Genomic DNA, 12535 nt, shown 5'->3' on the forward strand with positions numbered 1-12535 from the left:
TATGTGTTTATCAACTGGAGTTAATGCTCTCGCCTGTGCCCCTGGCCTGAGGATGCTTGGCAATGTCTGGAGACTTTTCTGGTGGCCGTGACTCTGGGAAGAGTCCTACTGGCATTTAGAGGGTAGGGCCCAGGGATGCTACTAAATATCCTGCAATACACAAGACAGTCCCCACAGCAAAGACTTTCCCAGCCCCACACGCCCATGCACAGTGGTAAACAAGCCATCTGCCAGTGCAGAAGATGCCGGAGAAGTGGGTTCGATCCCTGGGTCAGGAAGATCCTCTAGAAGAGGAAATGGCAACCCAATCCAGTATTCTTTCTCGCCTGGAAAATTCCATGGACAGAGGAGCCTGATGGCTCCAATCCATGGGGTTGCAAAGAGTTGGGCACAACCTGAACACAGCACAAATGTCAATAGTATGAAGACTGAGAAACCCTGTTCTGTCATAAAGCCTGTTTGGATACTGGTTTATATTATAGCCCTGAATGCACATGAATAAAAGATTTCCCACAATACCTCTATAACCCATCACTTTTACCTACTACATTATACAGAGAACAGAACTTCCTTTTTCCCTATGGACGAATGGGGACAGTTCCTCCAGGCATAGCATCCCAGGGGCAGAGTCTCCATATTTTTTAGGCTGGACCTGAGCTAGAAGTTGTGGGGAAAGCTGGGTATGATTTTGCAAGGGAAGCTCCCAGAGTAGGGAGGAAAGAATCCTGCAGGGATTTCAGCACTGGAGGTGTGATAGAGAGGCTGGTGGGAGATAGAGTTGGTGGCCATAGCTGTTCATCATTAGGGATCATTCCTAAATGAGTATTAAAAGCTACCGGAAAGCCGGTATTAATCTCCTTTTCCTTCTGTGCCCTTTTTACGTTTGATTGAAAATGGATTTGATCTTGGAGCCCTGGCCACCTTGAAATTTTCGCCACATGTGTTTAACTGCGAAAGTAGAATGAAACCTAGAACCTGGGGTTTGTTGTGCAGCATGTGTCACTTAGATTTAAAAATAACTTTGCTGTGTGTAAGACCAGGATAAATTTTAATTTGCAAGCCCTAGTGTGCATTTGTGAAGGTTTTGGTTTGTCACCTACTGGACAGCAGGTCCACATTACAAAAGACCCAGACACACACAGTAGCATGATAACAAGCATTGCGGGGAGTGGGAGGCTGAGCTGCCAACTCCTGAGGAAGCTCCACGAATGTGGGTAGGGTCATTGTCCCAGAGGCAGCAAATTCTCATGGCAGCTGGCAACCAACTGTGGTTGAATAAAGAAACAAAAAACCTTTTATTTGCTGCAGACCTCCCTGACTTCCTGGACAAAAAATATTCTCTTTAAAACAAACTGATTTTCAAAAAAAGGAAGACTTTTTTGAGGCAAGAGCCGGATATGACTGGACATGTACATATGCATATTATATATATAATATGTGTTTGTGGGTGTTAAAGCCTCTTCAGTAATGTCCAACTCTGTGCAACCTATGGACTGTAGCCTACCAGTCCACTCTGTCCATGAAATTTTCCAGGCAAGAATACTGTAGTGGCCTGCCATCCTCTCCTCCAGGGAATCTTCCTGACCTAGGAAACGAACTCACGTCTCCTGCAGCTCCCGCATTGCAAGCAGATTCCTTACTCCTGAGCCACCGAGGAAGCCCTATAATATGATACATATTGCAATTATTTTCTCAGTTCAAATCACTTGAATAGACAGGAAAAAGAGGAAGTTAACAGATGTCCAACATCTATGAGTTATTCACATTGAATATATTCTGGTATTTTACTGTAATAAAAAAGATTGATGAATAGCAGAAACCAGTCAGTCTTTATATTGCTCTACATTTTGTCTTCCTACTGGGTGTCCCTGGTGGCTCAGAGGTTAAAGCGCCTGCCTCCAATGCAGGAGACCCAGGTTCGATTCTTAGGTCAGGAAGATCCCCTGGAGAAGGAAATGGTAACCCACTCCAGTACTCTTGCCTGGAGAATCCCATGGACAGAGAAGCCTGGTAGGCTACAATCCATGGGGTCGCAAAGAGTCAGACACCACTGAGCCACTTCACTGGGGTGTCCAATGTTTTCAGTCTTTTTTCCCTAATAGTTTTTTTAAATCAGCAATTCCATATTGAGTTGATTGTGATTAAAGTTCAAGGCCAACACACAAGAAGTTCTCAATTGTACTCATTGTTTCAAATGTATCTCAATGACAATCAGTTGCTTTCTAAGAAACCATAAAAAAGAAATAACTTAATTGTTACAGCAGAAAAATGGCATTAGTAAACACTCTTATTCATGCATGTCCAATATTAAAAAAAATTTACAGACTAACACCTCAGATTAGGGGAATTATTTCAGAGTCAATAGGATATGTTTTTATTTCTTTTCTCATATGAAACATTCCTATTAGGAATTTTAAGAAATCCTTCCTAATACTACTAAACTGAAAATGAGTATAATTTTACCTCATATTGTTCAAGTACAGAATTTGTTGATTGTATTAAAACTATAGCTTTGTATGAGATTTGACAGCCATCTATCAATAAGAATGCTATTGTGATACCTAGAATTTATTACACCCTAAATACATGCCAAGCAGTATTCTAAGTTACTTACATGAATATACTTAGTTCTTAAAACGTATCCACATGAAAGTCTATTTCCATTAAGTTTTCCTTTTTGCATGTAAACAACTGTGTCCTCTCACTTCTTTTAGAACCATCTCTGTTTTTCATCATTCCCCCTTTGCCATCATTAGTTCAATCATTGTTCCTATAACTGAAATCTTTTCTTTATTACCATCTATTCTCTTTTTTCTTATAAACACTTTTGGGTCTTAATTGAACCTTCTTTAGCATTTGCTTATCCCCCCCAGAACTAATATCCTATTAACTCTTTCCTTTCAGTACCAACTTTTTCTCTAAAAACAATTGATGTATACTCTCTCCTTCAATTTCTGAATCAGCTGTCTTCTCTTCCACTATTTGCCATCTTCCTATCATTTCCTGATGACCTAATTTTAAACCCAGTGACCTTTTCTTCTTTCTCATTGCCTCTGATCCTTGTGTAATTTTGACGTTTTTTGTTACTCTCTTCATCTTTAAATTATTGTCTTCCTTAATTTTGAATCACAGTGCACTCCTAGCTCTCTTGTCCTCTCTAGCCTTTTAAAATGTTTTCTAATTTTTGTATCCCATAAACAAAGAGCATCTTAGATTCTTCCCTTGTCTTCATTAAAACACAAGCATCCAATTCCTCCTTCTAAAGCTTCTGTTTCTGTGTTTAATGAGACCAACCTTTCCCAAGTGACCACTGGCTGGAAGCTTCAGTCTGATACTTAACGTTGCCATCTCCTTCCTATCTAGTCCTTCTAGTTCCTATTCTTTCATTCTTTTTATTCCCACAACCGTTACTCTTAATTCAGACTCATAGCACTTCATGCCTGAATTATTGCAACTGCCTCCTAAGTGGTCTTCCTACATCTAGTCATTCTCTCCTCTTCAGTTCACTCACTGTATCACTGCTAAGACCACTTGTCAGAAATCACTGCGTTGAATATTTTCTCCCCTACCCCAGCTTAAGATCTCCACAATCCTCCATTGCCTGCCAGCTAAAATCCAAACTCCTTAGAGCTTTTTGGAGAGCTCCCAGTTTATCGCCAGCCATATCTTACACTCCTCTACATACTGCTATTCATCTTTAAGCCATTTTTTTTAACTCTGTCCATGCCTTGTGAAATGCCAATCTCCTGCTGTCTGAATCTGTTGAATAGTCAAGGCAAACTCAGTATCTGCATTAATTAGAAGGGCTCCCCTCTCATTATCCTTATTATTAAAAGTTCTCTCTCTGTTTTGATCTCTTTGAGCCACTCTTATGGCTTTTATCATGTGTTAATTTGTGTGGTTAATTAAGTTCATGTTTTATCTCATACTGTTTTGCCAACTAGATGGTAAATCACCTTCCTTCTGTATGAAATTCTCCAGTGCCTCCTCATAGCTTCCTGGATAAAGTTTAGACTCTTCACCTGGGTGTATGATTCTTGCAATAATCGGGCCCCTATCTCCTTCTCTTCTTACAGCTCCCATATTCGTCTGTATATCCCAAAGGCCCAGCCATTCCTGGTCTACTGTGTTTTTTGGGGGGTGGGCCGCACTAGCAGCATGTTCAGTCAGGAATAGAAACCACCACCCTTGCATTGACCGTACGGAGTCTTAACCACTGAACCACTAGGGAAGTCCCAAAGCCTAGCCATCCATGTGTCATTCTGCAAACACTCCAGATACTTTTATGCCTGTTTGCCTTTGCTCATCCCATTTTATGTGCCTCGTATGTCTTTACTCATCTTATTGGCAAAGGATGCCCCTCTTTCAGTAGTCAACCCAGGTGCCACCTTCTTTAGGATGCTGTCCCTGACGCCACAGCCCATGAGATGCATATCTATCCTGTTTCCTTGGTACTCGTGCCTTGCCTTTGTTCATATGCTGACCTGTGTTTCCTAGAGGACCATGAGTTTCCTGGGGGTTGCAGCACTTTCATCTTTTCACCTATATTTCCAGTACCTAGCCCAGGGGCTCTTGATGAAGTGAAATGAGGCAGGCTTGGCATGGGGGAAGCCAGCTGGTTATATAGGTAAGTCTCCACCAGGTGGCATTTACTTAGGTGAATTCACCATGACTCTTGCCACCTCTTCTTAATATCTTCTGCTTCTGTTAGGTCCAGACCACTTCTGTCCTTTGTCGAGCCCATCTTTGCATGAAATGTTCCCTTGGTATCTCTAATTTTCTTGAAGAGATCTCTAGTCTTTCCCATTCTGTTGTTTTCCTCTATTTCTTTGCATTGATCACTGAAGAAGGCTTTCTTGTCTCTTCTTGCTATTCTTTGGAACTCTGCATTCAGATGCTTATATCTTTCCTTTTCTCCTTTGCTTTTCACCTCTCTTCTTTTCACAGCTATTTGTAAGGCCTCCGCAGACAGCCATTTTGCTTTTTTGCATTTCTTTTCCATGGGGATGGTCTTGATCCCTGTCTCCTGTACAATGCCACAAACCTCATTCCATAGTTCATCAGGCACTCTATCTCAGATCTAGACCCTTAAATCTATTTCTCACTTCCACTGTATAATCATAAGGGATTTGATTTAGGTCATACCTGAATGGTCTAGCGGTTTTCCCTACTTTCTTACATTTAAGTCTGAATTTGACAATAAGGAGTTCATGATCTGAGCCACAGTCAGCTCCCGGTCTTGTTTTTGTTGACTGTATAGAGCTTCTCCATCTTTGGCTGCAAAGAATATAATCAGTCTGATTTTGGTGTTGACCATCTGGTGATGTCCATGTATAGAGTCTTCTCTTGTGTTGTTGAAAGAGGGTGTTTGCTATGACCAGTGCATTTTCTTATTAGTCTTTGCCCTGCTTCATTCCACATTCCAAGGCCAAATTTGCCTGTTACTCCAGATGTTTCTTGACTTCCTACTTTTGCATTCCAGTCCCCTATAGTGAAAAGGACATCTTTTTGGGTGTTAGTTCTAAAAGATCTTGTAGGTCTTCATAAAACCGTTCAACTTCAGCTTCTTCAGCGTTACTGGTTGGGGCATAGACTTGGATAACTGTGATATTGAATGGTTTGCCTTGGAGATGAACAAAGATCATTCTGTCGTTTTTGAGATTGCATCCAAGTACTGCATTTCGGAATCTTTCGTTGACCATGATGGCTACTCCATTTCTTCTGAGGGATTCCTGCCCGCAGTAGTAGATATAACGGTCATCTGAGTTAAATTCACCCATTCCAGTCCATTTTAGTTCGCTGATTCCTAGAATGTCGACGTTTACTCCAATTTGCCTTGATTCATGGACCTGACATTCCAGGTTCCTATGCAATATTGCTCTTTACAGCATCGGATCTTGCTTCCATCACCAGTCACATGCACAGCTGGGTATTGTGTTTGCTTTGGCTCCATCCCTTCATTCTTTCTGGAGATATTTCTCCACTGATCTCCAGTAGCATATTGGGCACCTACTGACCTGGGGAGTTCCTCTTTCGGTATCCTGTCATTTTGCCTTTTCATACTGTTCATGGGGTTCTCAAGGCAAAAATACTGAAGTGGCTTGCCATTCCCTTCTCCAGTGGACCACATTCTGTCAGGCCTCTCCACCATGACCCGCCCGTCTTGGGTTGCCCCGCAGGCATGGCCTGGTTTCATTGAGTTAGACAAGGCAAGAATACACAGAAGAACTGTACAAAAAAGATCTTCATGACCCAGATAATCATGATGATGTGATCACTAATCTAGAGCCAGACATCTTGGAATGTGAAGTCAGGTGGGCCTTAGAAAGCATCACTACAAACAAAGCTAGTGGAGGTGATGGAATTCCAGTTGAGCTGTTTCAAATCCTGAAAGATGATGCTGTGAAAGTGCTACACTCAATATGCCAGCAAGTTTGGAAAACTCAGCAGTGGCCACAGGCCTGGAAAAGGTCAGTTTTCATTCCAGTTCCAAAGAAAGGCAATGCAAAAGAATGCTCAAACTATCGCACAATTAGACTCATCTCACACGCTAGTAAAGTAATGCTCAAAATTCTCCAAGCCAGGCTTCAGCAATATGTGAACCATGAACTCCCTGATGTTCAAGCTGGTTTTAGAAAAGGCAGAGGAACCAGAGATCAAATTGCCAACATCCGCTGGATCATGAAAAAAGCAAGAGAGTTCCAGAAAAACATCTATTTCTGCTTTATGGACTATGCCAAAGCCTTTGACTGTGTGGATCACAATAAACTGTGGAAAATTCTTCAAGAGATGGGAATACCAGACCACCTGACCTGCCTCTTGAGAAATCTGTATGCAAGTCAGGAAGCAACAGTTAGAACTGGACATGGAACAGAATGGTTCCAAATAGGAAAAGGAGACCGTCAAGGCTGTATATTGTCACCCTGCTTATTTAACTTCTATGCAGAGTACATCATGAGAAACGCTGGGCTGGAAGAAACACAAGCTGGAATCAAGATTGCCGGGAGAAATATCAATCACCTCAGATATGCAGATGACACCACCCTTATGGCAGAAAGGGAAGAGGAACTAAAAAGCCTCTTGATGAAAGTGAAAGTGGAGAGTGAAAAAGTTGTCTTAAAGCTCAACATTCAGAAAACGAAGATCATGGCATCTGGTCCCATCACTTCATGGGAAATAGATGGGGAAACAGTGGAAACAGTGTCAGACTTTATTTTTTGGGGCTCCAAAATCACTGCAGATGGTGACTGCAGCCATGAAATTAAAAGATGCTTATTCCTTGGAAGAAAAGTTATGACCAACCCAGATAGTATATTCAAAAGCAGAGACATTACTTTGCCGACTAAGGTTCATCTAGTCAAGGCTATGGTTTTTCCTGTGGTCATGTATGGATGTGAGAGTTGGACTGTGAAGAAGGCTGAGTGCTGAAGAATTGATGCGTTTGAACTGTGGTGTTGGAGAAGACTCTTGAGGGTCCCTTGGACTGCAAGGAGATCCAACCAGTCCATTCTGAAGGAGATCAACCCTGGGATTTCTTTGGAAGGAATGTTGCTGAAGCTGAAGCTCCAGTACTTTGGCCATCTCATGCAGAGTTGACTCATTGGAAAAGACTCTGATGCTGGGAGAGATTGGGGGCAGGAGGAGAAAAGGGACGACAGAGGATGAGATGGCTGGATGGCATCACGGAATCAATGGATGTGAGTCTGAGTGGACACCGGGAGTTGGTGATGGACAGGGAGGCCTGGTGTGCTGCAGTTCATGGGGTCGCAAAGAGTCGGACACGACTGAGTGACTGAACTGAACTGAACTGATTCACCATGACTGAGGGCCTGGCTCTCAGTCTCAATGCCTGGGATCGTAGCTTAACAAATCGTGACTAGATCCATCTCATAAAGGTAGAAGCTTATTATCCACACTCACAGAGGCTGCTATGTGATTCCAGCATGCTTAAGCACTAGTTATGGAGTGAGTGGACTGGGCTTTTGCTGGCATTGACCCTGACCTGGGCACTCTGCCTTTGTTTGCATGTCACACAGGAAGCCAGTTCTCCTCATATGTTGGCGGCCAATCTATTTTACTTCACAGTGGCTAATCACGTGAGCTGCATGTGGATTGTATTGGCCTCCTAAAGAACAAACAACCTCACTTCTCAATTATTGGGGAGAAATGGGCGTACTTTCCTGTAGCTTCTGTGAACTGATTAACCCACATGTAATAAGTCTTTAGTAAACACTGGTGTCATATGATCAGGCAGTCGCTGATTAGATAAATAAATGCCACTAGATAGAAGATTATTTGAAAGTCTAACCATGGCAAAGTAGCATAAGACATACTTCCCATGATGGCATTGCTGGAAAGCTATATTACTCTTCAAAATTTCCTTTACCTCTTTTACATGTTTCTGTTTTCTTCACATGCTTCTTGCCATCACCAGCACCAGGCACTGGGACCTAACCAAGCACTTTGCACGCTGAGCTTGCTCTCTGTCTTCTCTGCCTTGCTTGTCTCTTCTGCTGCCCTGATGGCTGTCACCACAAGCTTCCCCTCCTCCACATCTCCAAAAGCAGTATCATTTCTGCTACTTTCTAAGTCAGAATGTGCCTTGATGCTCACCTCTGAGGTCCACGGTCCAGTGCAGGCTCTGCCAGTATCTTCAAGCTGCATTTGGTGCTTGCCCATCTCTGACTTCCGCCCTTCTCTCAAGGTTGTATGTTCTGCTTTTTAAATTTTGATTTATTTTTTTGCTGTTCAAAGCAAATTTATTTATTGTTCCTAATCAACACTATTAATAAATCTGGGATTCTGTATGTTATGGATTTTTCTTAACCACTAGATAGGTCAGAATTAGAATAAATGGTGAGCAGTGGGGTATGAAAACATTTGATTTTCAAGGGAGTCATATTTTTCCATCAGTTCCACTTCACAATATTTTACTGTGTATTTTTCCCCTCATCTTTCTGATTTTGAATTTCACTGGGTAACTGATTTTAAAAAACAAATGAACTGGTATTCCACTATGGAGAACAGTATGGAGGTTCCTTAAAAAACTAGGAATGAAACTATCATATGACCCAGCAATCCTGCTACTGGGCATATACCCTGAGGTGTATGTTTTAGAAAGAAACAACTCTGAGTAAACGGAAAATACCAGACCCCCCATCCATGTGATATTAAAGTCAGCTTACAGGAAGAAAACCAGCCTTTTCATAAGAAAGTACTTCTTTTCCCTTTGGTAGTGGTGATTTTTATACTCACACCATAACATGCAGACTGGCTACACAATTCCAAAATTCAGCACCATATGGTTTTTTAATCTAACGAGAAAAATACATTTCTTCTCACTTCTCAATTTAGGATATCTTGATTCTAATTTCCAGCTTGGTGTGAACTTTTTATTATTTTAAGTGACTGAGAGATTACTACCAATTTTAGTAATTTTATCTTGAAAAAAAAAACTATAAATTTTTCTGTCGCATAGTAATTTTTTTCCTCTCTCTATTTGTCCCTAAATATTTTCACATATGGAGGTGGACTTGGCAACCCACTCCCATATTCATACCTGAAGAATACCATGGACAGAGGAGTTTGGCAGGCTTTGGTCTCCATAGAGTCACAAAGAGTCAGACACGTCTGAAGTGACTTAGCATGCACATGTTCGCATAAACACATTCACATAAAATAAATTATTCACATGAAACAGATTGTTCACATAAATGCATTGTAGCACTGTGCTAGTCATTCAGAAAGTGTAGTCACTTACCAAAGAAATGAAATAATATCTGCCCTCAACTTGTAAGCATTTACTATGGGTATGCCAATCTCTGTGCAAAGTCTTTTACATACCTTAAATAAAATCCTTAAACAACCCTCCAAAAGGTTTAATCCTTAAACAGATTTCCCCATTTTACAGATGAGTACATTGAGGTTAATAACTTGCCCAAGTCCCAGTTCTGGAACAGAGTAGAGTTTGAAGCTGGGCTCGCCTAGCTTTCTTGTACACATTCTTTCCCCTGGGTGAATTGATTGTTTTCAGAAGGTTTTATGGAACTCCCCCCATACCACGACAACGCACAATGAATAGTAACTTTCTTATATTTCATCCTTTTCATTCTGTCATTTTCCACTGATGGGAGAAAAAGTGATTTGGGGATATTATACATGTGGCTTTATCAGTCTATGTCAGTTTTGGGATGCCACACAGAAAATGTGTTATTAATATATGCCTTCAAAAAAGTGTGTCCTGGCACAGTTATGAAGAAACAGATCTTTAGATGTAGAAAAGAGTGTTTTAAAAACGTGAGTTTGCTGTACAGTGTGACTTTGTGTTTTTATAGCTGATGAGGAATATGAAGATGGGATTGAAAGGACGTGTGACACTCTTCTTATGTGCATTGTGACTGTCCTGAACCAGGGCCTCAGGAATGGTGGAGGCGTGGGCGACGTGCTGAGAAGACCATCGAAAGATGTAAGCTGCAGAAAAATAGTTTTTCACGGAGCACACAGTCTTTTTTTTAACCTTTCTTAACAGCATTTACAACCCAGTTTTTGTTTATAGGGTACTCCATTTTATGTTGTTTGCTATAAAAATATAATGGTAGCTATTGAAAGCAACCCATTGTATAATAGAATTCCATAGAAATAGCAAATGTCCTAAAAATCTATATATGTTAGTAGGTCATGACATCTTAGCAACTTTGAACTGTATATTGTATGACAGCAACAAAATCATGACTTCTGACTTTATGGAGGAGTTTGATTGTTACATAAATAACAGAAACCAGGCTGTCTCTTGTCTCTCGGTTTTTGCAGGCGTGGAGATTTACTCTTTGCCTCTGAATAGGGACAGCCTCCATTATTTGTCCACAAGGAATATCTGATCTGAACGGATTCTAACAGGATTTCATATATCAAAGTGGCAAGGCTGAAAAACTTCTCATTGGTGGCAGCATCTCAAGTCCCCCACTGGGAGCTTGAACAAGTTCAGTCCTCTAACTGGCCAGCCATATCACATTGTCCATCCATCTCACGTTTCTTCATCTATGAAACACCTAGATTATCTGACCTCTAAAGTGTATTTTAATAACATTTATCAAGTAGAAATATGCTCGAGTTGTTAATGTACTTGACCCTATAAGGCCAAGAGCAAAATCTCCTTCAGAAATGGACAGACCATTAGATGATACTCAAATTTCCAGTCTCTCTGACCTTTGGAAATGGCATTTGTTTACCTTCTGGGTAGCTCCTGGGATAGGAGCCCACTGCACCAAAATGCATTTAGCATAATTACATGTAAAGTGATTTTTAACACATGATAAATCCCTCCTTTGGAGAAGAAAAGTACAAGTGCATGGAAGGAGTCTGGGGACAGACTGGAAAGTTTTCCTCACAAAACTTATAAAGTAAATGAAGATAGAAAATGGGTCTTATTTTTTCCAACTTGGAATACTGCTTATAGTCATTGAGCAAACAGTTATTGAATATGTACTTTCTGCTAGACAATATGCTAAATCAACATGCCTTGAAAATGTGAGTTTGTATACATACATGATAGACGGGTTTTTTTTTTTAATGTTTTTAAAATGTTTTATTTCAGGAGCCCTTGTTTGCCGCCCGTGTGATATATGACCTTCTTTTTTATTTCATTGTCATCATTATCGTTCTGAACTTGATTTTTGGGGTTATCATTGATACTTTTGCTGACCTCAGAAGTGAAAAACAGAAAAAAGAAGAAATTCTAAAGACCACGTGCTTCATCTGTGGTGAGTGTTCTCAAGATACTAAAATAAGAGAAAAAGAAACTACCCACTAGAAAGGAGGGGATGGAAGGATTTTTTGTTTGTCATGCCTTGGGAAAAATTATTTCAAAATGAAAGCTGGACAAAATTCAGATTATGTAACTGAGCATTGGACCGGGATACTCTGCTTCCAGAAATAGAAGAATCACATCCCAAAGCTCTCTTGTCATTATTTCTGCCATTTGTATGATTCTCTAACTATAGCATGTGTTGCAAAATGCCAGAAGGTTCCACCAACTGGCAAACAGATTTTTCATCACAATAACATATTGATTAAACAATAGAGTGATTTTTATTTTATTTGGTTAGACTATGAATCCGCAGATGAGTGTTCCAGCAGCTTGACCTCCTTACTCCCTGGCAGCACTTTGTCTTCCATTCTGAGTTCTGCTTTCTCCCAGTTTCTTTCTCTCCCCATCTCTCACACCCTGTCCTTTTCCTCTTCCTCTCTCAGACCCACCCAACTTTCCTTTCGTCCTCATTATGTCCTTTGGCTCCACCGTCTGCTTCATAGACCTCAGCCTTTTCTGGCTTTAGTTGTCTCTTTAGCTGGCTTAGTCACCCTAGGATCCTTTCCCTTCCTTTTCTTTTATAGAAGCTATAACATGGATGTAGTTTTGCTTGCTTGCTTTCTTTTTTGCCTGCTGCGCCATGTGACATGCGGAATATTATTCCCCAACCAAGGGTTGAATCCAAGCCCCCTGACGTGGAAACAGAGTCTTAACCACTGGACTGCCAGA

At 41.0% G+C, this 12535-nt stretch overlaps 1 protein-coding gene across 2 annotated transcripts in view; it reads left to right on the top strand.

Moving 5' to 3' along the window:
- The window catches only part of ITPR2 (inositol 1,4,5-trisphosphate receptor type 2), a 604865-nt gene that overhangs the window by 511992 nt on the left and 80338 nt on the right, over window positions 1-12535 (top strand). For both annotated transcript variants that reach the window (XM_004006770.5, XM_060413298.1), the window contains exons 53-54: window positions 10335-10465; window positions 11594-11759. In XM_004006770.5, coding sequence (XP_004006819.2) covers window positions 10335-10465; window positions 11594-11759 — 297 coding nt within the window. The remainder of the gene's footprint in view (window positions 1-10334; window positions 10466-11593; window positions 11760-12535) is intronic.

Source organism: Ovis aries, chromosome 3 (assembly GCF_016772045.2).
Source record: "Ovis aries strain OAR_USU_Benz2616 breed Rambouillet chromosome 3, ARS-UI_Ramb_v3.0, whole genome shotgun sequence".
Taxonomy (NCBI): Eukaryota; Metazoa; Chordata; class Mammalia; order Artiodactyla; family Bovidae; genus Ovis; species Ovis aries.